Consider the following 24,286-nt stretch of genomic DNA (forward strand, 5'->3'; position numbering starts at 1 on the left):
TCATATCAGCAACGGCAAAGACCGCAGACCATCTGCCTAGGCTCTTCCAGAGTCGACGTGTGCAGGAGGTCCGAATACGCACTGTGGAATGTGCGAGATCCTGACAGGAATGGCACCGTGTGCCCGCCGGCTTGGGTGCTTGCTGTTTGACCTGTTTCCACATTCCACCGCACGCTCCTTTCAGTGCCTTCTCCAGGTTCATGCTGCGCGAGTACCTTGTGGCCAGTACAGATAAAACTAAATCACCGAGATTCCGATGCCGACGGTAAGGAGCATGAGTCTCAGCTTGTCGTCCCGACCAGGACCAAGGTCATGAGAGGTCGGAATAAGTCAGGGACCCCGATTGCCCTTGACACGACGCATCCGACAGCCGTTGTGCATTGTTCAGCATTGTGCCTTTCGTTTGGACATGGGTGCTTCGTTCCAACTGTGCCTACGGGCTCCATTCGGGAAGCTTGGTCTCACCTCGGAGGTATCTCATCGATTCTGTCCCCTCTCATTGATCAGTGATCTATCCTACCAGGAGACGGAGCCCGCTTCGTCGTTCGCCTTTGTCTGTGCTGCAACGGAGGAGACCCGGACTGTTTTGACTAGCTGCAAGTCGTGCCAAGCACGTAGTGGTGTCTGGTGATTCCGTCGAACAGTCGTGTCGAAAATCTGATGCACGATGGTCGTGACTTACCAGGCCAGCAATTCAAGGTACAGACACTCGGGGAACCAGCTGAATCGCATGTAGCGCCTACCGGGCTAGCTGACGCGTATGGCGAGGTCCAAGGGGAATGGAAATATCTTCGTGCATGCCAGGAGTCGTTGCTAGTCGAGCTGCCCACGATTCATGTAGGCGCTTGATTTGGTGGGCCAGCATGAGCGACGAGCAATGACTGTACAACTTCCAGTGCGCTGAGAGATTGACCCAGCCCCGACGTCCCATCCCACCCATCAAGATACCATCTTGCACCGCAGGTAGTTCCATTCTCCAGTCCCGTACAGATTCCCGCGGTAGCAAGCACAGATGCTCGAAGCACGGGGACAACGTGCCCTGCCGTCTGCGGCATCATAATAGTAGTCTTGGCTAACCAGCGAGCCAGGTACGCCCTGAAGCTGTACTGGTCGATGTTGCAAGCCCAGCTAAGCTCGCAATGTTCGTACAGGACATCAGTGGCGTTGGGGAAAGGCGACACAAACGTCTGGAGCGCGGAATTCAAGAGTCCGGTCGTCCGATTCGCCCATAGGTCGGAGCCACTGGTGTAATTGTACAGGACGGCTGTTCCGTAGAGGTAAACGGCAACATTGTAGCTCCAAAGCGTATGGTCAATGTCCGTGCAGTTGATCTTGTCATCCGAATCGTGAAAGACATTGTACGAGGTATCGATGAGACCGATGGTGATGGACCAGTCCCACACTCTCTCCGCCCAGTCGTAGTACGTCTGATTACCTGTGAAGCGCGCCAAGCGAGCAGCGAGCTGGAGAAACCCGCCATTGGAGATGGCGTTCTTGTACTCGAATCCCGCGCTTGTAGGAAAAACCTGCCACTTCAAGCCGCCACCACAGGTGTCGCTTGCCGCTATCCATCTGCTCACATAGTCGTTGAAGATGTTATCACAGATCTCCAGCCACGTGGGATACGGCGCTGGAGGCTCTCGAAGCCCATACTCGGCGGCAGTCAGCGCGGCGAGAGCCCACAAGGCAATATCGTCGTTGCCCTAGGCTCAGGCTGCAAGTTAGCCATGTGGCTGAAGAGCGATTGGTTGACTCTCAATTGATCTCGCACGGCTCACCTCATCGAGCTTCTCAGCCTCGGGAAGGTAGTTGTGGGTGTCTGAGACCTGGGAGACCAATGCGTCGTAGGTGACGTTGTAGTAGCTCGCGTCGCCGGTGTAGAGGTAGTAGTCGACCATCCCGCCCCACGCGGCACCGCTGAGCCACCAGTAGAAAGGCGGATATGGAAATTTGCCTGGGACGCCGCCGGTCTGATTGCCATTGTACGTGGACTGGAGGCCATATGCGATGCTGGCGGCCGCATTGCGAATGGAGTCTGTGATGGGTCGGATCTCTGGGTGAGTTTCATCAATTAATACCCAGGGCTGCATATGTACCTGGGTTATCGACCCGTAGATCCACAGCCGACGTGTATGTGCTGAGCCACAGGATTGTCCCGACAAGCATGATACAGGGACACATCCATGGTGGCGCCATTTCGTAGGACAAACTACACGCTGTATCAACTCCGACTATAACGAAAATGAATGGTCAGGAGTTCGAGGTGGGCGAGGGGAAGCCGCAGGATCGTCATCATCGCTCAATGTAAGCGTTGTTGCGCTTATTGTTGAAGACCTGAAGAATATCAACGGGGTTTCAGCCAGAGTTCTGACTATTCATATAGCCGTACTCGTTATGAGCTCCTGCCGAAGAGAAGGGCAACTTGACAGAGGCAATGAGAGGCAACTGCTATTTACAGAGGGGGGGTGCACAGTGATACTATGCATATCGAGCTAGGCTGCTTCCGGCAAGGCACCTTGTCAAGTTCCATGCTTTGACCTCAACGGCGGTGCATGGACAAGACAGATTATATTGTACCACGCATGCAGCTGTACCACTTTTACACTAACCGCAAAGATGGACTCACGAGGCTTGACACTGCGGAAGAAGCGCAAAGACCGGCCGACCATTAGCGCACCTCAAAATGCCACAGGCCCTGGCATCAGCGGCGGTCGACCAGGACTCCCCTCGCAGAACAAGGCAGCCAACGCTTTGAACGTGCCACGCGACCGGAATGCCCCAACCGAGACTTCAGATCTTGTCAAGAGGCGCTACTCGACGCGATATAACCAGCTGCCGGACTTCAGCAACATCGGGGCACCACCCGTCCCTGCGCTTCCTGGAGCTGGCACTCTCAAACGTCGTTCAGGAGGTGGCTCACCACGCCGACCGGGGACCGGCGATCGTTCACGTCCTCTTCATATCGACCCGGATGCCCTCAAAGATCCCAATCTCCAGCATGAGCGATACGTTGCCGACATCCTCGCCAATGCCTCCGAACAGGATATTCAAGACTATCAGAATGGCCTGCAAAGGTTGAAGAACCGCAACTCCCAAGAGCTGCAGCAGAATGTGTACCAAAACAGAACACAGTTTATAAAGATCAGCAAAGAGGCCGAGAAGTTGAAGTCCGAGATGGGCATACTACAAAACCTGATGTCCGAGCTGACCGGTACATTGGGCACGGGAGATGCAGGCACGAGCAGTCCCAAGTCGCCTGATCTGAATGGCCCTACTCTTGCTAGGCGCAACACGAACAGGACTTCGGTCGCAAATCTAGAGCATATGTGGAACGTCCAACTACAAGCCCTGTGGAAAAACATTGAAAAGTCCCAGAAATTCCTACCAGCAGCTCCTGGGCGACACATTGTGGCCGAAACCGGCAACTGGATAGAACTCGACTCGGCTACATGGAAGCCTAAGCGACCTGTTCACATTGTGCTGTTGAATGACCACCTTCTCGTAGCGTCTAAGAAGCGCAAGCGGGTCGATCCAAATGCGCCCCAACAGGGACCTGCTCCTACGAAACTGGTGGCAGAAGAATGCTGGCCTTTGGAAGACATCGAGATCGTCGACATGGCTGCAAGTATCACAAATGGAGGCGGGACAACACCAGCCGAGGAGAAGGCGATCGCTTCGGCCCTGACCATCAGCTCAGGCGGTCGCTCGCTAATTTATCGCCACGAGAAGCGTGACGAAAGGGCCAAAGCTGGTCTGTTATCTGCTCTCCGAAAAGCCACAGAAGACCTTCGCAAAGCCACCAAAATCGAGGAAGAGCAGACCAAGCCCAAGTCCGAGAGCCTGAATTACTACGCAGCACGAGACCCTGCGTCAGCGAAGAACCCAGAGATCCTCGAAGGTATCGGTGCTTCCAAGGAGAAGCCGGAAATCCTGGTCGAAGTCGACGGCCGACAGCATAACTTTCGCTGGGTCGAGGGACAAATCGACGATCTGGACATCGAAATCTCGATGCAACGCTTTGACGAGGCCGTCGAAAAGGTAGAAAAGCTCCGCAAAATCGCCAAAAGCTTGAAGGGCAACTCGATCGCTCAAGAGCTAGTAAGCGTCAAGATTGACGAGCGCGCCGCGAAACTCGCTGCCATACTCTGTCGAGAGCTCGTCGAGACACCGTCCTTCATGGAAGCCACGAAACGCAAAGTCTCCTATCTGATCCGTCTTGGATTCGAAGACCGCGCGAGAGACGCCTACCTCCATGCGCGAAGTGAAATGCTCACCAAACGCGCCAGACAGTGTGTCTTTGAAGGCGACCTCCATCGCTACGTCTTCTCCATCTCCTACGTCTACTTCACCGTGGTGAAGAACACGGTGCTCATCTACCAAGCCGCGTTCACGACTCCGGGCGCGATCAGCGCGTGCATCAAGTGGGCAGGTGTGCATTTGGAGACTTTCAATACTCTACTGGTGCGGCAGTTGAGTGCGATTGAGCACGAGGGCAAATTGTGGAGGGAGTGCATGGATGTCGTCTGGGGGCATGAACGGGAGATGCTGGGCGAATTCGGGCTGGATTTCAGAGAGGTCATCGGCAGGGGACTAGAGGTCAGGGAATTCACCGGGAGGAGCGAGCAGGTTGGAAGTCACAGGGAGCAGAGTCGATCAAAGTCGAGAGCACGAGCTGGTACGTGATTGATAGGCAGATCAAGCACTGACTGGCTGGCTGGTCTGAGCGGAGATCAAAGATGTATTGGGTCCTCTTATAAACTACACAAGGTATATGCAAATGTTCAAAGGTGAACGCCACCGCGCGCTTCCCGCTCATGCTCAGAAGACAGTTTAGTTTCTCTTTTCACATTTTGCATATGCTGGGGCTGGGCTGGACCTCCTGGAAGCTTAAGCTTGGTCGATGAGCCAGAAGAAGTGCTGCCGGTCTAGTGGTACAGTACATGGTGTACATCGCAGCGCGACCTGGACGTGGCGCCATATTGACTCATGGTAATATGGCGCCGAGACTTTGTGGGCCAGATTACTCGTTGATCTTCGCAAGCAACCTGCGTAATCGCTTAATTAGTGAACCGGAACCGGTCGACCGTTGATTCCATCCGCGGATGAAACTCGAACTCACTCGTGATCCCTGAACAGATGATATTCCTCCTCCCCAACCTTGACGGGGCTGCCGCCATACTGGGGGATCAACACCTTGTCGCCCTCCTGCACGCTCATGGCCATTCTCTTGCCTTCCTTGTCGAAACCTCCGGGTCCGACGGCCAGGACTTTCGCCTCGTTGAGTTCCTTGACGGATGATTCGGGGAGGAAGATGCCGCCCGCGGTACGTGACTCGGCTTTGACGCGCTGCACGAGGACACGGTCGAGGAGGGGAACTAGCGAGCGGATGGATTTGAGGGCGGTGGACTGCGCGCCAGGTAGTTAGTTAGTTCTCCATTACTTGTCTAGTCAAGCTTCGACTCGAGCATCCCGGTTACAACGGTGCTGGGACCGGGGAAGACGCTCAAGCGTGTGCAGAACGTACCATTTTGACGGTGTTATTGTTCCAAGGAAATGGCGTGAGTCTGACTGTAGCAACGGCAACGGCAACGAGATGAGGGCGTGGAAGAGTGAGTGGTACGAGGTAAACAGATGGAGCATGAGCACGACAGGTCGGTCACTTTTTTCTCGAAGCATCCGCCCCGTCGCTCGCCAGACCTGCTCCATCCGGACTCCGCTAATGATTGGACAGGAGCGTCCAGCCACAGACTCTACTGTAGCATACCGACTAACAACACCCCCTCTGTTCCCTTGCTCACTTCTTGTTTACTTACTAGGCGATGCTGTCAGAATGATGGACTCGGACGAAGACGACATCTACCCGGACAACGATGACGTCTACGGAACAGGTCTTAAACAGCAGGGTGAGGTGACCATGGGCGACGTCGACGACGGCGAGGAGGAAGGTGAAGAAGTAGAGGAAGATGACGATGTATGAAGAGGCCCGAAAAGCGGAACTTGAGGAAGGTTCTCCCACTGACTGTTTGGGCCACGCAGGACGACGTCGACTTCATCATTGACGCCAAAGACGAACCCTCCAAACCCGCCGCCGACTCGACATCACAACCCAAACGCCCACCAGGGTCGTCCCAGACACCAGCACCAGCGACAGACCCTCGCAAGGCCTCAATAACACCCTCTCCTGCCATCAAACGCGAACGAGAAACACCTCTGGACACGCGCCTCGACTCACTACCTCCGAACGACCGCGACCGGCCCGGGACGGATTATCCAGCCCGACATACCTCCAAGCTCGACCCCAACGGCAACCCCGTGCACCCAGCCACGGGCAAACCCATCTTATCCACGGACTTCGATGTCGACTTCCCCTCCGAGTCATCAAAGCCCTGGCGCAAGCCGGGCGCGGATATCACGGACTACTTCAACTACGGGTTCGACGAGTTCACCTGGGCAAGCTACTGCCTGAAACAACAGCAGATGCCCAAAGAAGTCAAGGAAATCACACAACACGCAGAGCAAATGAAGGCGTTCGTCGAAGGCATTCCCGGCGGCGGAGGAGGAGGTATGCCAGGCATGCCGCCGATGCCAAGTGGCCCCAGTGGAGGCCCAGGAGGCCCAGGAGACATGAGCGGCGCAATGCCAGGGATGCCCAGTGAAGCACAGATGCAGCAGATGTTTGCCGCCATGGCTTCACAGGGCCTTGACCCGGGCAGTATGGATCCTGGTCAATTCATGCAGTTCATGGCTGGGCCTGGGGCGGCTATGATGGGTGGTGCGCCACAGCCTCCAACGGGACCTGCCGCGGGCTTTGCTGGACCTGGTGGCGGAGGAGGGAGTGGGTTCGATCAGGGTGGTGGACCTGGCGGTGGTGGCGGCGGCTTTGGCGGCAGAGGGCGAGGAAAGGGCGGGAGGCGGAATTGGTAGAGACAGTTTCGTCACCCGGATTCACCCTGAGGTTTCCTGACGTGGGGGTCCAGAAAGGCCTGGATGTGAAATGCCAGCCCATTATCGCGGGAATGGAATGAAATACGAGCGAGGGATGACACGGTATCATCGCATTCGGGAGAAAAGAAATGGGATACAAGCGAGCTTTGATGGCACTTTCTCATTCGAGGAACCGCGGGGAAAGAAATGAGATACAAGCGAGCTTTGACGGCATGATTATCTCATTCGAGGAATCGTCGATGTCGCGTGCCGGCCGTGGAGAGGCAAATCTCGCCAGTTGAGCCCAGCAGGCTATGAGCGTCACAATGCGATGAGAACCGACGAAATGGCACAACCTATTAAGACGAAGGCATGGCTAGGTCTCTGCTTTGCTTTGCTCTTCAGAAAGACTCAGACAGTGACCAGACCAAATGGTGGTGATCACACCGAACCACCTTGCACGAGCGCGCCGCTTGAATATTCCCTCGAAGGCGTCGTGTTCAGAAACCTCATTTTTCGCATGCGTGCGGACTGGACAGCCTCGAGACACGCTCATAAGAGTCGCGTCAGAAAGAGCACCTTCTTGGGACAATAAGGTGGAGAAATCACCACCACCGCCTGAATATATGGAATGCGCCCTCCCACACGAACGACCTTTGCGGGTTCGGCTCAGTGAACAAGACGAGGAAGACAGATTCTACCACGCTGCGGACACATATCGCCGTTGTATGTTTACAGCTCCACGCGCTTCAGGATGTCGAAGCCTAGACCTGGTCGGTCGATGAGAAGTTGTATATGTATCAGCATTATCAGCGAGCCTGGGCACATACGCTCTGCTACACTACTGTAGGACCTCGAGCTCAGTGCTCACACTCCCAGCGCTTCCCGCAGCACAGTACAATAAATAGTCACAGTCCCTACGTACTGCACACACTGGTAGAAGTCTCCTGTGTATGTACATTATCTACTTTACCTAGGTATCTACTCCATGTCCTCGACAAGAGAGCGATTTCCCGGGCACCGCCAAATGAAGCATCAGCATACGCGCTCAGTAATTATGCCAGGACCGGCCACTCGCTCGGGCGTGCATTTGGAACCGCATCGGATAAAGGATAGGCAGTACAGCATACTCCAACAACTCAACAAGCCAGAGCCGGAGCCGGCCGGGGTGCGTTATAAGAACCAGATCAGACAAAGGATAGACAAAATTGTAACCTGCGGGGAGAGATCAGTCTCGCACAACCAAGTCGAACGGGTCCCATCATGTCCAGGCCTCCGAGATCAGCGTACACACTTACTGACAATACGGGGCAAGAAAGTAAAACGCCGCCTGTTGCGCACTGTAACACACGAGATGTGTCTATGAGAGGTCGGCGAACCCACAAGGAGCAGCTTTGTCAGGAAGAGATTGCGCAGGCTCGAGGCGCGTTCGTTAGGCATGCTACAATACTCGTAGGAAGATGAGCCCCAGTGGTAGTTCACGTGGTCCGTCCTATCCGCAGCTTTTGTGTTTTGACTTTACGGAATTTATCCAAGCATGACCTTCCCAGATGTCGTTGTATTTGACCCGGCTAGTGTACCGAATTGAATCCATGGTTGTCCGATCAAGTGGCATCTCTGTCCGTCGTACGGAGTACTTGGAATCATTCCCAGGATATCAAGGGCGTGGGCGTCTCATGACAGAGCTTTCTCATGATCGACCAGGAAGCCTTGCCTATCTCACCCACAGATCTATCTCCCAGCGTGGCTCACTCCCGGAACAGAGCCAAGCACGTCGCGAATGTCAAAGGGTGTTCAAATATGATGCTATGTTTCGGCGACAGCGTCCATCCGAGCATGATTTGACGGTAGGCATGGCTGCTTGTGGTAGTGCCAGTTCGTTATAGTCTTCCTGTTCAATACGCGAACACGGGACTATATGAAGGATGGAGTCTTGACTATGAGTATAAGTTTCCCGACGACAAAACGACGGTCGCCCAAGTTTCGGGTCCTTGTATCTTGGAACTCCTCCGCCACCCGATCCCGCCTTTTGAGTAAGAATTATGGAGAATTGTCCATCGTCCAGGATGGAGGCGGTAGTTGTGTTTTGGCGTTGGTAAGAGATGGGTCAGGTCGTGTTTACGCAGCTTTTGAGCGCTTTTCCAAGTCAGACTGCTTCAGCGGGACGACACCGTCAAGTCAAGGTTACCCTCGGGGCATAAAATACAGCTCTGATGAGAGTGCACATTGTGTCGCCACGTTAACTTTTGTCAAGCTCGTCAGATCAGATATCGTGCCGGATCAGTGATAGTTCAGGCCGAGGGACGCGTTGAGGTTCGAGTCACTATCGGTTGCTGGTGGCGGTCGAGGATGTCAAACATGCAAGTGCAATCTCATAGCTGGAGAACGGGGCAAATCCGATCTTGTGAGTATCTGTCCTAGAGTGACACGAGCAAGTAATCACATGCTCGCTGTGTACCCACACGTTGAAGTGAAGAATATACGATTCCCCCCTTCCCGGCTTATAGCTAAGCAATCTTAGCGAGCTTTCGACGTCACTCACATATAAGCCGCCGAAAATGGCCCATCAACGCCTGTCATATCTAGACTACGACGTGCTGGATGGGTGAATCTATCTAAGTATGATCAGCATTGGACGTCGCCGGAGGCTAGCAGGCTTACTAGCATGATGATCGTGATGTTGATATCCGTCAAGAGATCCAGCGATTCCCGCCCCACCAAATTTCGACCCGAATCGCACTGCACTAGAGTTCTGCGCAGAGCCTGGCATCTTAGTTGCTTGGTTTGGTTGGCGACGAGATGAGCCCGTCAGTGTTTGCCCAGCTGCAAATCCAGGGCGAGAAGCCGAGGTCGGGATCTGCGCACGGTTGACGGTAAGACGAGTGATAGCTGGTAAGGTTGCTCTAGACGTAGGCGTGCCCGAGGTGACAAGGTTTGCTTTACGTGTCAGCAATCTGCCATTGGCGTCGTGGAGTACATACGAATCCTCGAGGCTCGCGGTCCTCCTGGTGGTGGCATCTTCAGGTGGTCAACCTGACTACCAGCGACACTGCTCCCGGAGCGTTGATGCGGATGTAGACGCTCGAGCTCTCCTTGCACTGGCATATACTGTTGAATCACCCTTTCTACCGTTTCGCGATGTTCAGGTACACGGAAGCCTTGCCTTGACTCCCGGTCATGCTGCACCTCGTCAAGTGGAGGTATAACACGGATGGAATCAAGCGTGTGGTCAACGTCATTGTTGGCAACGACGCCCATCTTTTCCACCTGCACCTTTTGCTTGATAGCGTCGTAAAGCTTTTGGGTCTGTTGTTGTTTCTTGCTCTTTTCTTGATACTGACGGAAGAGGTCGGCATATTTCTGGTCCATTGATTGTCGATCACTGATGAGGTCCGTAGAGACGTCAGCACCATTCCAGTATGTCACGGTAGGATTGTGCGTGCCTTGGACCTGAGCCTCCAATGCTTCAATACGGGTGTTGGCATCATGGACAATTCTGTCAGCGTCGGTCCTGAGCTGTTGACATTTTTGCATCAGGTGTTTCGCAATGCACTGTTGATAGGCGCTACTTTGGGTTAACGGAGCTCCCAGACCCAGAAGACGTGCATAGCCTCACTGCTCCTGAGTGTTTTGGTATGTCCAGAAATTCAATGCTTTCTGAGCACACTCGACAATGGTAGTGGGATCAAGACCAGCAAGGACGCTCGTCTTGTAGTCGTCCGGCGGCCTCGAAAGGTTACGGACAACGTCATGAGGATTCGGAAGGTCGCTTTTGCAAGCGGGACACTGACGCTGCTCTTGTGGAGTGCCGGTCAATCCAGTCTTGTCGGCGCAGTGGGTGCAGAAGATGTGTCTAGACGATGTCAGATGGAATCCAGTAGAGACACGACAGGGCACTTGCGCGCAAGTGGTGACAATGGCCTCGTGTCTGAGCACGGCTCGACAGAGTCCACCGTTGACCTGATTGTTGCATCGAAGGTATTGGTCCATATATTACGGGTTGGCAAGCTTCGGTGCGCTGGTCGACTGGGGAAGAGAGTGGGAAGATCTGGCGGCAGGAAGGATGAGTGAGGGAAAAGTGAAATTGGCGGTCACGATCTTGTTTGCCTTTGGCAGGAGCGTAGACAGGTCGATTTCGCCACTCATTCCGACTTTAGGCGTCGTTCTGACTAGACTCGCTTTTGTGCAGGGCATCGCGCGATTCCATGTCCATCCCGCTTAGCCAAAGAAAAGCGCGTTCCCTTGAGCATCTCTCCGTCTGCCCTTTGCAATCTCCTCAAACTCCTTCCCGGCCTTGTATTCCTTCCACACACTTGCTGGATAGATGTGCTTGTTCTTTTCGTACCATCTTCTATCGACCACCTTTGTGAGTATGGGATCGTCATTATGGCCCTCTAACTCTCCTTTCTTTTGGCCTGGAACCCTCAGCGAAGCCGTCGGTCCCGGCATGTGGTGACTAGAACTGTTCATAATGTCCGCTGTCCCAGAGTATTCGAATAACAATCTCCCCTCCCGACTAGGATCAGCAATCTTGTTCGCAATGAAATAGTAGAACTCGTAGTGGTGCGGTACAATGACTTCGCCTTTCACCAGCATCAAGTCATCAACGCCCACTCGCGCCCATTGCTTTCTCGAGTCTTCTCTGCTCTTTCTCTGGGCCGTCGAGCCACTCGGATCTGCCCCAGAGACACCAAGTTCGGCACCAACCTTTCTGCATCGTTCCAAGAACAGCCAGACGTGGTCTCCTTTCTTTACTCTGACGCTCCCACCAGGGATGTTCGCACCTGCGTCGTAGAACACAAAGGGTATCTCCATCTCGGTCTGCTTGACCCGTTCTTGTATCTCCAGAAATTCCTTGCGTAGCTTCTCCCGGTCGAGCGCTTCAGCGGCTAGTGCTGCTTTCGTTAGGGCGCGAGGTACAGGCAGGCTCGATTGCGGATTCGGCGTAAACTTCCTCCTGATCTCTGCTGCGGTAGGATCAGGCGAGGCTTCGGCTGATGTTCTCGAGCTTTGGGCCGCAGGTGGTGAGGGGGCAGCTGGCCCATCACTCTCGTCATCGTCGCCTCCGAAGGATAGTAACCCCTTGCCGGCGGCCTTCTTCTTGAGCTTTTTCTTCGGTCGCCCGCCTTGCTCCGGTCGGCCTGTCACCGCGCTGTGCTTTGTAAATTAGTCCCGCTCGGTAGGCTGCCTCAGAGGACTTGTGGCTCACGCGTCACTGTCCGGTGTTCTTGCGCCCTCCCTTGCTTCCTTTTCTTTCTGTTCCAGCACATCTGCTCGTCTCTTGCGGAAATCCGCAAGGTTCACAAGGCCGACGGTCTGGGATTTAAGTAAATCCTCCGCGGAAGCGGATTGAGACGTGAAGCGGGGCGTCGAGGTCCCGGACGGCGGATTCGATGCCATGTCGGTGCCCGGCTCAGTGCGCCGTCGAAGAGGAGACGGGTTTGCTAATGTGTGGCAGGAACATGAACATGGGGGTGTCGCGGTATGCTTGATGCAAGACCAAGAAAAGTGCAACTTGAATTGTCACCGTGGCAGCCAATGAGAGTCCCGCTCTCCGTCTGTACCTAGTGAACAGACTCTCATTCGACTACCTGTACAAGGCTTTCGTCGGACTGAGTACGGAGTACCAGGTACTCATATCTCGATCAGCGACCAAAGTGTTTCATGTTATGCTTTTAGCTATTGTACAGTGTTGCCATATGGACGTTCCAATCATGCCATCATACCGGTGGTACCGTTCGCGTGTGCCCTACCTATCCCAACCGTTTCATGTCAAGACTGCTGGGCCCAGTTCAAACAACAATGTACTCGCCCTCATTATTTTCCAGCTTCATAACCCTAGCAAACCGGAACCCAGTTTCTTCATTGTCATGATAATTCGAGTCATTTCCCATCCTGCCATTAGGACTTTTCCGCTCCTTGTCATCATATTTGCGCCACACTTTCTCCAAAAGCTCCAAACAGCTCTTGTTGTTGAGGAAGCCGCTGTCTTTTTGTATATCGAGACATCGCTGCCGTATCACTTCGCGATCATCATCATCCACGCATTCACTGCCCGTGATGAACAGAGGCCAGAGAAGGTACACATCGGACTTGACCGCGTTGATGTACTTGAGACACTCTTGCACCCAGTTCCTGATACCTGGATCTGTGCTGGGCACGCTGGGATTGGCCAACCGCTCCGTGTATAGTAGTGCGGAATACCTGAATGACTCGGATATGTTGCTGAGATCAACACGTTGTTCGTACGAGAGGTAGGGCGCTTCGGGGCTTGAAGAATCGAACACGCTTGTGTTGAGGTTCCAGGTCATCAAGGCTTGACGGATCTCCCTCCATTCTCGCCAAAAGTGCGCGTTCATATCAGGCGCTGCCGATCTGGTTGTAAACAGGTCCTCGTCCTCAATCAAGCGCATCCAACCGTTTCCATCAAACTTGGTGTAGTCAACATTCGGTGCTAAGGACACTTGAGGAGGTGGCCGAGAAACAATGGTACTAGTCTCTTCGACAGACTTCCCCTGGCTCAGCACGTTTAGCCTGCCAAGTTTGGCGATCGTCTTGAACAGTTGGCCATCGCAACCAGCGAGATTCTCCAGCGCCCATTCCTCGTCAGAAAGCGCGGACACATCCAGATGATAGCCCTGAAGTTGCCCTTCGCGATCGTTGACCGTTGCAGTCATTGCATCGAACCAAGTAAACATCCTTGTAAACCACTTTGCTTCTTTGGTATTGAAGGCTGGGTCATCTTTGCGGAGACACAGCAGCTTCTTAACACCAGCAAATTGGGTCTGAAATTTGGCCACACCCGAGTCACAGATGTGGAACAAGCACAATATCAGCAGCGTTGCCAGCGTCGAGTCATCCTTTCGCAGGGCCGGGTTGGCAAGTTGCTTGTTTAGCGACTGGATTGCCACAGTTTTGTGCAGGGATTCCTCTCGTGCTTGCTCTTGCGGACTCAACAAGCCGGCCTCATGCCATGGCTCGTGCGTCAGAGTCAAATGTGCTATGGACGATCGCCTTGCAGGATCAGTCTTACATGTAGACAACCCGGTTTCCCGCCGCTGTCGCAGGTTACTGGCAGCAAGTGCAGCTATAGCGTGCTGGAGCGTTTCGCTCTTCGTGGCCAGTCTCAGGATTTGTGTTCGATAAGGATTCGAAGGACCATCGAAGGCGACAATGACAGGAGAGATGACTTCGGCGTAGTAGTTTATAAGAAACTGCATCCGTGGAGTTGCCCCTATCGACCCCGTGGTTGCAAACGGCGTAAGCGATAAACCGTAGCCATTTAGCGACAGTTGTGGAAAGCCAATGACAGAGTCATCTTCGACGATGGCACATTCGTCCTCGTAGGAATTCCGGGGAACCTCTTTCACCTCCTCATCGGCGTACTGCGAGACTTCGTGGCGGGCTGCTGGTTCCACTTGCTGAGGCGTACGAGGATGAACATAAGCTTCGTTACGAACGTATGACTCGTCCTGCCTGTGATACGGAGGGAACTGACCGTGATCAGGAAAGACCCGATCAAAGGGAGAATGGATTTGAGGTGATACGGGATAAGATGATAGCGGCGCCGAGACGTTTGAGGCGCTGTGGCTCAACGCCCGCCCGAAGTATGCAGACTCTGGGCTGGGAGCAGTATATGGCGTTGGTGTCAAGCTGCCGGACCCGGCAAACATAGAATTGGGGTTTAAACCAGCGCTCAATGGAGGCCCGTGCTGAGGAGATGTTATGCTCGCAGAGGAAGGAGTGGGATAGGTAGATTCCCTTGGCTCTAACTGTATGGTGACAGCTGTGGTCGGCGCGACCCATGCCGTGCTTATGGATGGATAAGGAGTCGTAACTAGCGGTGGGGGACGTGATCGCTCGTACTGGAAGGCATGGTGGCTGCCAGTGGCAGAAGCGGGAGACCGAAGAGCGGCGGGAGCAGTCCGCGCTTCGGAGGACGCTATGGGAGGTTGCAGCTGCGGTAAATGAGCTGGCGATTGTTGCTGCGACGGTCTTCTCTTGGAGCCTGAAGTGAAAGTCGGCATTGGGAGTTTCTGAGTGCCTGCAATCGGCAATGACAACCCCCGAAGCTTGCCTCGACTTGCAACGCCATTGCCCCAGGTCAACTGCGTCTTGTAGCCTGCACAGTCTTTGCCATCATCCAAGCATTGGGAGCAGTATGGTCTTCGTCGGTCGCACTTGACCGAGCGACTGGCGCAGGTAAAGCAGTCAGCCGCTGCTCCAGCAGCAGGTGCGCGCTTCCTCCTCTTGCGCGGAGGATTTCCAATGTCTGCATTCGGCGGCGACGCAGCAGGTCCCCGTTGAGGCTCAACCTGTGGGGCTGACATGCTTATAGAAGCCACCTCGAACACGAAGTAGAAGCTGACAGTCCAGGCAGCGTAGACGTCGTCATCTGTGGACTTTGGGGATATCGATTTAATCCGATGCGAAAGGTGGCAAATCCCATAAGATCTGCATGCCGGATAAAATGTCGAGTAGAGGAACGCAGGACGAGACGGCGCGACTGGACTGTCGCAGTGTCCGGACGTGGAGTTCGGCGTGGACCAACCGCGTAAGGGCACAACGGTATATGCTGACTGGGAAAGCAGTTGAGATACAGGAGGGAAGAGAGCTAAGAGCAGTCCGCTGCGATATAACAGTACAGAGTAGCGATCACCAGCACTGGATATGTGTGTGTACTCGTACACCAAGAAACGATCTACAATGCAGAGAAGGGGGACGCCATCATGGCCAAAGGCTTCCAAGATGCGAGGATGCGCAACAAATGGACTTGGACTTGGGAACATTCAGAACCTGGAGAGAACCGTTGAAGCGTGCCGGAGGGGCGACAGGAAGCCAATGAAAGCTGCCGAAGGACAATCAGCGATAGCGACTTTTAGCCAGTCGGCAGTCGTTGAATCTGGGGCGCAAGGGGGATGTGAGGATGGGCTCGGGAGATGCATTTCGGGGCATTCACTGCCACTCACGCCACGGATATGCGCTGCATGTCTGTGCTTTAATTGGATCAACGGCGACGCTGCTCGAATGACGGGAGGGGAGACACTTCCCCATGTTCCCTCTCGCGCCATTTCACAACGAGATAGCTCCGTCCCTTACTCCGTACTTCAAAGTCTGGGCAGGATGAAGGTGACAGAACGATGGCAGGGCTTTGAGCAAAGCGGCGTGTGAGCAGAAGCACAGCACCCGCCTGCAAGTGCGAGCAGAAGTCACACTTCGGGTGTGACCCTCTTATCTCGCAGGACGTACGGAGTACTGGTACGAGGCACGCCGGTGACAGGGCTCGCACGCACCCCCGGTGAGTTGCTGGCCACTCAGATGAGAACCCGGAACGTGAATAGGAGGACCCGATTGGTGGAAATCGTCCTAGCCAGGTCATGGCCATGTGAACTCATTTCTGTGTCTGCACAAATGCTCTTTCACAAGGCTATGGAGTGCCATTGGGGACCACGAGGTAGCAGCCTATGTGATCATCTCCGCGAGTGTTATCGCTCCGCGCAGAAGTCTACGAGAGCGAGGCCGAACGATGCAAACCTGAGTGCACGCAATATTCATGACCATCTTGGTCAGGCTTGTGTTTTCAAGGCCTCAGTCGACCAACCCTAGGACTCCTGCTCAAGCTTTGTATTCAGATCGTGAAGGTGCTTGCCGGCTGATCTAACCGACCAGCTCGTGGATCACAGGTTCGGAGTCATCTGCTTGAAGCTATTGCAGCTTGTACGAGGTGAGAGTCCCGGCTAATATATTCTGGCACCGAGTGCATGATGCTGGGTGGGATCTCCACATGCCTCGCCCAAAGCCAACAGCGACATCATTTGACGCAATAACATCACGTTGAACAATTGTTACAGAAGACAAGACAAGTCTTTCAGTTTCGATCTTTAGCACGCGGCAGTCGAGCAATTTTCGAGGTGCCATCAATGCCAAGCTTCCCTGCCACTTGACAGCCAAAGATTTTCAATCAAATTTCGAAACATGGCTTTTGCTGGCTTTGGGTGCCGGTAATGGGTCTGAGCTTCCGGGCAGGGTTTCCAGCCTTGACCACCTCGCACACATCCGGCCCATGCGTTCACCGGCGGTATCAGGCTGTCAGCGCCGGCGCCAAAGGTGGCGGCGGGGGAGAAATTGCCACCCCTCCCATACAGGGGTCTACTTGAGCGATCGCAATTTGCAATCCAATTATTTGCAGGGGTCTGGGCGCCAGCCAAAGCCTCGTTGATCTAGCCTTGCGCTTGCAAAAGAGGTGACAATGTTTTGTTTCCCCAAATTTGACCTTTGTGTAAGTAAGTTCTTTACGGGGTGGATTCGTAGCGACATTTCCAAGCTGTGACTCACCGCCGTGTTCGATCAAAGACGTGCCTGACTTGAGCGTCAGCCATTATCACCACCAGAAGGGTGAGGTCGTGTAGATCAGCCCGCTTGAGAAAATGAGCAATCCAAAGGCCGACACCGCATCAAGACTGCGAGGACCAGCGGAAAGTCTCCCATTCCCAAAGGACGTTTGGGCAAATGCGTGTACGGAGTACGCTGCAAACATCTCCAAGCATCCAATAAAACAGTCCAGCTGTTTGTGCCTCGGTGATCCCAAACCAACAGGGAACACTGAACTGCGAATTCTCGTCGCGCCCTGGACCCATCTTCAGGTCGCGCGACCAAAAGTTGAGTCATAAACTGAACAGCGACTGTCGTTCATTGTTCCATTCACAGAATGTTCCACTCTGGCTCAAGGCTTGCGACCCAACGGACCTAATCTTGAACATCTGAAAGTGATTTGAGTCTCGGAAACTTGGTAGTTCCATAATGTTCGAATCTTTGCAGGTAGAACCTCCGCCTTGTCGGTCCTGAGTGGCTTGTTCTCCTTGAAAACAGTCATGTATGACGATAGTGCTTAGGGTCCGAGTCCCAACGAGTGCGTACCCAAAGGGTCGGCTCATGCGCAGCAGCGGGACGGGGCGAAGCTGGCTTTGGAATCCGAGCCACGCGAGTTGCCTCGATTGCCTCATTCTCAGCAGAGTTGATCAATAGGAAGAGAGGTGTATGCATGAATTGCAGCGCTGAAGCGACTTCGGTGAGGCGGTAAGGAAAGCAGGCACTCGAGTGGTTGACTGAGGGGTTGATGCTGCCCAAACGGCCGCCAAGGCGACTGTTCCTAATGGATCTGGAATGCGCTGGCACCACTACCCAGAGTACAACACGCAGCCAAAAACAATTGAGTGCATAGGAGCTTTGCGAACCAATTTACCATGGCCCATGGTAAGGTGAATTTCAAGACTGTTTCTAGTACCACGGATACAATACCAGTTGATGGGAGGATTGAAGGATCCCCATGCACAGACGTATGGGTTTATGTTGCGAGACGATTTGCTGTGACCAAGACATAAACAAAAAGGCTTGGGCTCACCCATCGGCCTGCGGATTCTAGCTCGTCTATTTGCTGTGAGGTGCCGCACTGTCGAGACAGAGGCCAAGAGCATGTCCACTTCAACCATGATATCCCTACAATTCCGATGGTCAGTATTGAGATGTTGACTGCACGGACAGGGTTTGAGAGTGATGTGTCACCTACAAAGCTGAGGGTCCACACGATTTCAAGCAACCTTCTGAAGTCTTGCGATGGTCTTCCTTGAGGTGGCCAATCCAAGTCGAGCCTTCAAGACATGTGACTGTGTCCTCCTGTGCTCGCTGTCCTTCTGTACTTCGACTCGTAAATAAGCCATCAGTGAGTGCAGCAGGAAGATGGTTCTGGCCCCGTTGGAGTTCCGGCATTCGGACCCAAAACACGGTGAAACAGGTGCACCTGACGGCCTGACGAGGCTCCATCGTGCATATTCAACGGCCCGATTGGACGTGAGCCGAGTTTTCAGCTTGCCAGTCGATCGGCCAGCTGAAGATCATTGTTAGGACGTAGAATAATTGGTTGACAGGGTCGCCAACCAGGTCAACAGCCAAAAAGCTATCAGCTTGAGTGGTCGATACAGGTCATATTGAGACAGTCTAGGTCCTTGACGACGAAGTATCAATTGACAGACTTAGAGCCCTAAAGTGTGAACTCGGATGCTGTGGAGGCATAGTCGGATATTGACCGCTCCACACAGTACTGTGCATATTCATCCTTGAAGTCGATGGATTGCACGAAGCGATGAAGGTAGGCATAGCGGACATTCGCACCTCGCTGATGCTATTTTGATGCCGTAGTGCTGGGAGTGCTCGCGAATAAAAGACCGGATGCGGCGATACGGAGCGACCATTTGAGTAACTCCCAGTATTTCCGTTGCAGTGATTGGGGTGATGCAGTAATGGTCACGTCGGAGGGTATGACGAAGAGTAAGCTGACGATGCACGAGGCGGCGCAGCATCCGTTGACTCCGACTTCTGCTGTCGACAAGCGCATTGGGCGTGCCTATGGTGATCTGGATGGATCTGGCCGGAGACCTTCCAGAACGACAATGTGTGCACGGGCTTTGGCGAAGGGCAGCGAAGCCTACTGTGTACCCAGTAGGCGCGAGGGTTTAGGCATGGCTTCGCCTGTCCGTTTAACCCGGAGCGCTCTCTCGCTCCCACCCAGACTCCCGGCGTCATAGGCTCGTGCTTAGAGAGAATCGAAACCTCGGAGCGAGCACCTTCCGCGGTAATTGCTCTCAAATCGCTCTGGGTGTTTCCTTTACTTGCCACTGCTATCGCTGGCGCTTCCATCATCCTCACATCTTGTTTATTCAGCGGCAAAATCAAAGCATAGACCTGATTAGGCTACCATCAATCGCACATCACAAATGTTATCTCCGTCACTGTGACAGTCAACCCAGTCAGGCTATCCACTACAAGTACTTGGCTACTTCACATCCTCTTTGCCATCTGAGCACACAATCTTTGTCGTATTACCAATACTGTATCTTACCTGTACCGAGCCATTTTCCGTGTCTTCCCCCCTCGTTCCCACCAACGTCGGCAGCTTTCTTTGTTGTTCGGTTTGCCAGGGGTTTCTCCTCATCCCTGCATCCCTGCGGCACGCTCAGGCATGGGCCAGCCTTAGCGTTGATTCCGTCAAGCCATCCGCTGAATCCACTTGCACTCTGTCACTTCAAACCATTCCATACCAAAACTAAAAGGGCATCCAGTGTCCACTCACACCTGAACCATCGACTTCCCTCGCAAAATCCTTCTTCAACGCTGCTTCCCCTGATTTCCCTTTGCTGCCGTCAAATCTCCTTTCCAACAACGATCTCTTGAACAGTCCAGCGCCCCTGCCCATTGGCCACCTCGAACCTTCTGGCTCCAGCTGGTCCCAGACTCATCCACGAGTTTCCAAACTAATCTAGCACCGAACCAGCAAAGGTTCAGCCGCGGCAGACGCGCGGACACGGCTTCAAAGACCCAAGATTCCAAGATAGCCAGCCTTCTCTCCATCAGACCCGCGTCGACTCATCGCGCAGTGGACTCATACCCGGGTGGCTTGTTCCGCCATCCCCTGTGCCAGGAATCCACACTGGTGCCTTAGGTCCAGGATCCAACATATACTCCTCCATCGCTTTCACCAGCCATCTGGTTTTTCTACTTTTCCCCTCCTCACATCGCACTTTCGCGTCATTGCAAATACTGCACACTGCAGCCACGGATTTTACTAGCCTCGCTACGCAAGATTGAGTCGTCAGACTCAATTCAGACCCACCCCAACCACCTTTCGAGGCCAACCACGCTATGATATTCAGCCAGTCCAACATCTTCCGGACTCACCTTTTTTCGCAACCATACAGTACACGACCAGGACAGACGGACATAGACCGAGATCGAGGGGAGGACTGCTGAGGACAGGGGCAGGTGTGAGGAGAGTGAAGCGCATAGTCGGCACAAGGTCCACCGCCCGAGGTTCAACATGAGTTTCCATTACGGAGTGCCGCCGTCGCACTACACGAAATATTACGGGAGCAACACGTCACCATACAGCAGCGGCGAGTATGTTCATTACGCGCCGCAGTACGATACGCCCAAGAAGCACGCACGCAAAACCAGCTACGCGCCGAGTCCTAGAGTCGGAGGCTGGTATTCGCCTGCCGGCTCACCACCACCGTACTATGACACCAATGTCCAGTATGTCCCGCGGGAGGAGATATATGTGAGTGAGGCAAGGGGCAAGACCCGCAAGCAAGAGAGCTACAGCACCTTTCCAAGCTCAAGATATCATACCCGTTCATCATCGCGCAAGCAGAACCAACCCGTCTACATCTACGACGAAGATGCTGAATATGCAGGAGCGCAGCCAGCCTATGTCTACCGCGAACCAAAGACAAAACCAAATCATGCGAGGAAGCCAAGCACTGACACCTACTTTTACTATGGGCAGGAGCAGATAATTGAAGAGCAGCCGAAGCGTTCCAGGGCTCGACGCGCATCCACCGCCAGCAAACCATCGCCCAGGCCGAAGTCGCGGCCTGCAGCGCAGGCGACCGAGCAGGACGCAATACGTGCAGGCATCCCAGCAGGCTACTCTATCAAACATTGGGATCCCACGGAGTTGCCGATCATCTTACTCGGCAGTGTCTTCGACGCAAACTCGCTGGGCAAGTGGATCTATGACTGGACTGTCTTCCACCATGGTGCTTCAACTCCCATCGCTGATATCGCCGGCGAGCTCTGGCTTCTCCTCATCAAGTTGGCGGGTAAGATGAAGCGAGCTGAGGAGTGCGTTGACCGCATCCGCAACGTCGAGAAACAGGAAACAGTCGAGGACTTCATCGTCAGTGGCAAACGCCTCTGGGAGAAGTTCAAGGCCCTTCTCAAGGAATGCGAGCACTACATGCTCAAGGCTGCCAAACGCGATGGCACCAAGACCATGGGCAAGAAAGCAGGCACCGAGTTTGTCGACTCGATCTTTGGCCGCGATCGCCACCTCGAGCACACTGAGAAGATCATGAACCAGATTCGTCTGTGGAACATGCGCTTCGACGTGAACTGCGAAGAGACCCTGCGCAGACCTTCCGTTGCCTAGAATCGGGCGGCGATACGAATTGCTGGCTATGGCTGGCACGCAGGAAAACAAGAACACCTGCAGTGGCAAATTTCTTACATCGACTCCGCCACACACTACTCGTACTACACAACAACCAATCACCTCTCCACATCCGACATGAACACACCTCACCACCATGACGCTCAACACTCTTCGCATATCTATGCGAGATCATTGGCGCTCATTGTTAGGCAACTGTAACAACATCCATTCAGCGCTGCATGGAAGGGCTACAGTATGAGTCACATTCGCTTGAAACCACTCATACCGAACGGCAAAAGTACAATCGTTATACTCTTCGGAGTTTTTTTCACTTAAGCATGGGAACCAGGGTACCAAAAGTTCTATCATGAGGCCATGATGGACGGAACACATGACCACAGAATGACTCTGAATCTTGTACCAACATGTGTTACGGATACGGCCAGTCTGGGGGTTTTTGTTATTCGGGCTTCAACAGGCCGGCGTTTTGTCGTCGTTCAGTTCTTGCTTCATTGAGCACAGAGATACCCCCTCATGTTACTTTCATGGTATTTGCTGGGTCTGGGGTTTTGGATCTATCATGGTGCGGGCGGGCTTGAGGTTTTTGCTGTACACAAGACGGGGGAGTCCGCAAGGACAATACTGCTTGCAGGAGTTTGATGGGGGTGTGCTTGACTTATATGCTATTTGCTGCAACATTGGAAGAAGTATCGCGAGGTCCGACAGTACCTTGGAGTATATGGAACAACCAGATACTTTTGTAATCGTGGAGGAGTTTGTAATATCAGATCGAATTGTACTGCGCGTCACAATCCATACATTCTCTTGCGTTTCTGTTCTGAGTACACCGTATTCGTCCACAGATGGTCCAATTAGCATTATTCCGTCTCTGGTCATATCTTTTCTGTATTCACTGCTTCAGGTCTTTGGTTCCTTGGACCTGGGAGTTCACCATAACGTGCTCCGTTCTCTGTAGCCACTACCGAGTTCCCTACGTAGATACTCTCACATCATACTGTATACATTTTCCGCCTATGATTGACGTTCCGTTTCTGGCCCCATCTCTTGCGGCATCTGTGATCTACACTGCGCCGCGTTACTGTGCTAAATCTGTACCTAGGTACGTACTCGTATGACGGGCTGGCAGTGCGAGGCGGATGGTCCACCCAGCAGGGCGCGCGTCTGCGAGCTAATGCCTCAGTGATCAGGCAGCCAGGTCAACATCCCGCTGCATACTGGTATTCCGCCATATCAGTACTCCGTACGTATGCCTGTTACCACGCCTTTGAGCCACTCACAACCTGTACTGTCTGTCTGTGCCCCTGTAATGGAGGTGCGGGTGCAAAGACCGTGGGCGCTTAGTGAGCCTCACAGTCACGACTTGGCCAAGAAGACCACATGGCGCTATTGGTCAGCCGAATACGGCAGCAAGAAATGGAAGGTGTGGAAGGTGTGGAAGTTTTCCCTTAACCACAATCGTTGCCCCGAGTGCCCGTTTGGGGACTGGTGGGTGCAGTGAGTGGTTTCTGACATGTGCATGCAGGCGACCGTCAGCGGCTGCAAATGGGGGAGGGGGTGGTCCACTGATTCGCTGCTGGCCGTGGCCGGGACTGCCGTACTGTGTACTGTGGTAAGTCGCCTCATCGCTTAAGAACCATGTGACGATTTGAGGTTCAAGACCGAAGACGGAAGACAGAAATCTGACCTGAGTGCTCGCTTATGGCCTCAGGTCATTGGTGTGACGGTCGGATGGATGGGATGGATGTGCGCTGCGAGGGCTGTAGGTTTCCCCGTGTGTAAGGAGCATGCGCGTGACATCTATCATCGTATATCACATCATGTCTTGAGGCCGCCCGGGAGTTATCTTTCAGGTAAGGAATGCGAGCAGCTCCTCCAGAGTGAGTGCTGCTCCACGTCACAGCACTTACTGTGTACGTCCCGCGGACTCCGTACCTCGTACCTTGGAAGAGGTAACGTCCTTACGAAATGCAGCAATGGAACGTACTCGGCAAGCGAGCGAATGGCGGTGCGGAGTAAACAGTACTCGCGTTCAGCCGAGAGCAGCTGAACACACTCAACCTCTGCGTAACCCACGCTCGCTCACGCCTAAACGCTTTGAGCAACGTGCATGAACCGGTGGTCATGGCTCCACGGCAATGTGGGCGCGGGTGTGCTTGAGACACCAACGCGCAAACTTTGCTACTGTGCGCACGTGAATGTGCTTAAGCTGCTGTGCACCCACTGTTCGCCCCTTGCTTTCCATTGGGGGAGTTGATCGGGTTTGCGAATGCCAGCCCCATGTTACTTTTGTGATCGTCGGGTTCCTGGGACTGTCACTGCAGTGGAAAGCGAACACTGAATTGCCTCTTGATGTGA

General features: G+C 53.8%; 8 protein-coding genes across 8 annotated transcripts; 3 read left to right on the plus strand and 5 right to left on the minus strand.

The window, feature by feature from the left end:
* Window positions 1-833: 833 nt before the first annotated feature.
* On the minus strand, window positions 834-2,090 carry A1O7_08328 (uncharacterized protein; the record flags this gene model as incomplete). Its single annotated transcript, XM_007762321.1, has 2 exons — window positions 834-1,703; window positions 1,779-2,090. The coding sequence occupies 2 exons, from the start codon at window positions 2,088-2,090 to the stop codon at window positions 834-836; spliced, it is 1,182 nt and encodes a 393-aa protein (XP_007760511.1).
* A 526-nt stretch (window positions 2,091-2,616) lies between these two features.
* Window positions 2,617-4,683, plus strand: A1O7_08329 (uncharacterized protein; the record flags this gene model as incomplete). The annotated part of the gene is made up of 1 exon (XM_007762322.1): window positions 2,617-4,683. One exon carries the CDS (start codon window positions 2,617-2,619, stop codon window positions 4,681-4,683), a length of 2,067 nt encoding a protein of 688 aa, XP_007760512.1.
* A 432-nt stretch (window positions 4,684-5,115) lies between these two features.
* On the minus strand, window positions 5,116-5,527 carry A1O7_08330 (hsp10-like protein; the record flags this gene model as incomplete). Its single annotated transcript, XM_007762323.1, has 2 exons — window positions 5,116-5,406; window positions 5,525-5,527. The coding sequence occupies 2 exons, from the start codon at window positions 5,525-5,527 to the stop codon at window positions 5,116-5,118; spliced, it is 294 nt and encodes a 97-aa protein (XP_007760513.1).
* A 306-nt stretch (window positions 5,528-5,833) lies between these two features.
* A1O7_08331 (uncharacterized protein) lies at window positions 5,834-6,924 on the plus strand (the record flags this gene model as incomplete). Its single annotated transcript, XM_007762324.1, has 2 exons — window positions 5,834-5,971; window positions 6,037-6,924. 2 exons carry the CDS (start codon window positions 5,834-5,836, stop codon window positions 6,922-6,924), a joined length of 1,026 nt encoding a protein of 341 aa, XP_007760514.1.
* A 2,582-nt stretch (window positions 6,925-9,506) lies between these two features.
* A1O7_08332 (uncharacterized protein) lies at window positions 9,507-10,914 on the minus strand (the record flags this gene model as incomplete). The annotated part of the gene is made up of 4 exons (XM_007762325.1): window positions 9,507-9,535; window positions 9,586-9,861; window positions 9,906-10,489; window positions 10,541-10,914. 4 exons carry the CDS (start codon window positions 10,912-10,914, stop codon window positions 9,507-9,509), a joined length of 1,263 nt encoding a protein of 420 aa, XP_007760515.1.
* A 228-nt stretch (window positions 10,915-11,142) lies between these two features.
* A1O7_08333 (uncharacterized protein) lies at window positions 11,143-12,324 on the minus strand (the record flags this gene model as incomplete). Its single annotated transcript, XM_007762326.1, has 2 exons — window positions 11,143-12,076; window positions 12,134-12,324. 2 exons carry the CDS (start codon window positions 12,322-12,324, stop codon window positions 11,143-11,145), a joined length of 1,125 nt encoding a protein of 374 aa, XP_007760516.1.
* Window positions 12,325-12,716: 392 nt separating this feature from the next.
* Window positions 12,717-15,254, minus strand: A1O7_08334 (uncharacterized protein; the record flags this gene model as incomplete). The annotated part of the gene is made up of 1 exon (XM_007762327.1): window positions 12,717-15,254. One exon carries the CDS (start codon window positions 15,252-15,254, stop codon window positions 12,717-12,719), a length of 2,538 nt encoding a protein of 845 aa, XP_007760517.1.
* Window positions 15,255-20,794: 5,540 nt separating this feature from the next.
* On the plus strand, window positions 20,795-21,907 carry A1O7_08335 (uncharacterized protein; the record flags this gene model as incomplete). The annotated part of the gene is made up of 1 exon (XM_007762328.1): window positions 20,795-21,907. One exon carries the CDS (start codon window positions 20,795-20,797, stop codon window positions 21,905-21,907), a length of 1,113 nt encoding a protein of 370 aa, XP_007760518.1.
* Window positions 21,908-24,286: the final 2,379 nt, after the last annotated feature.

Source organism: Cladophialophora yegresii (genome assembly GCF_000585515.1).
Source record: "Cladophialophora yegresii CBS 114405 chromosome Unknown aczIN-supercont1.6, whole genome shotgun sequence".
Lineage (NCBI taxonomy): Eukaryota > Fungi > Ascomycota > Eurotiomycetes > Chaetothyriales > Herpotrichiellaceae > Cladophialophora > Cladophialophora yegresii.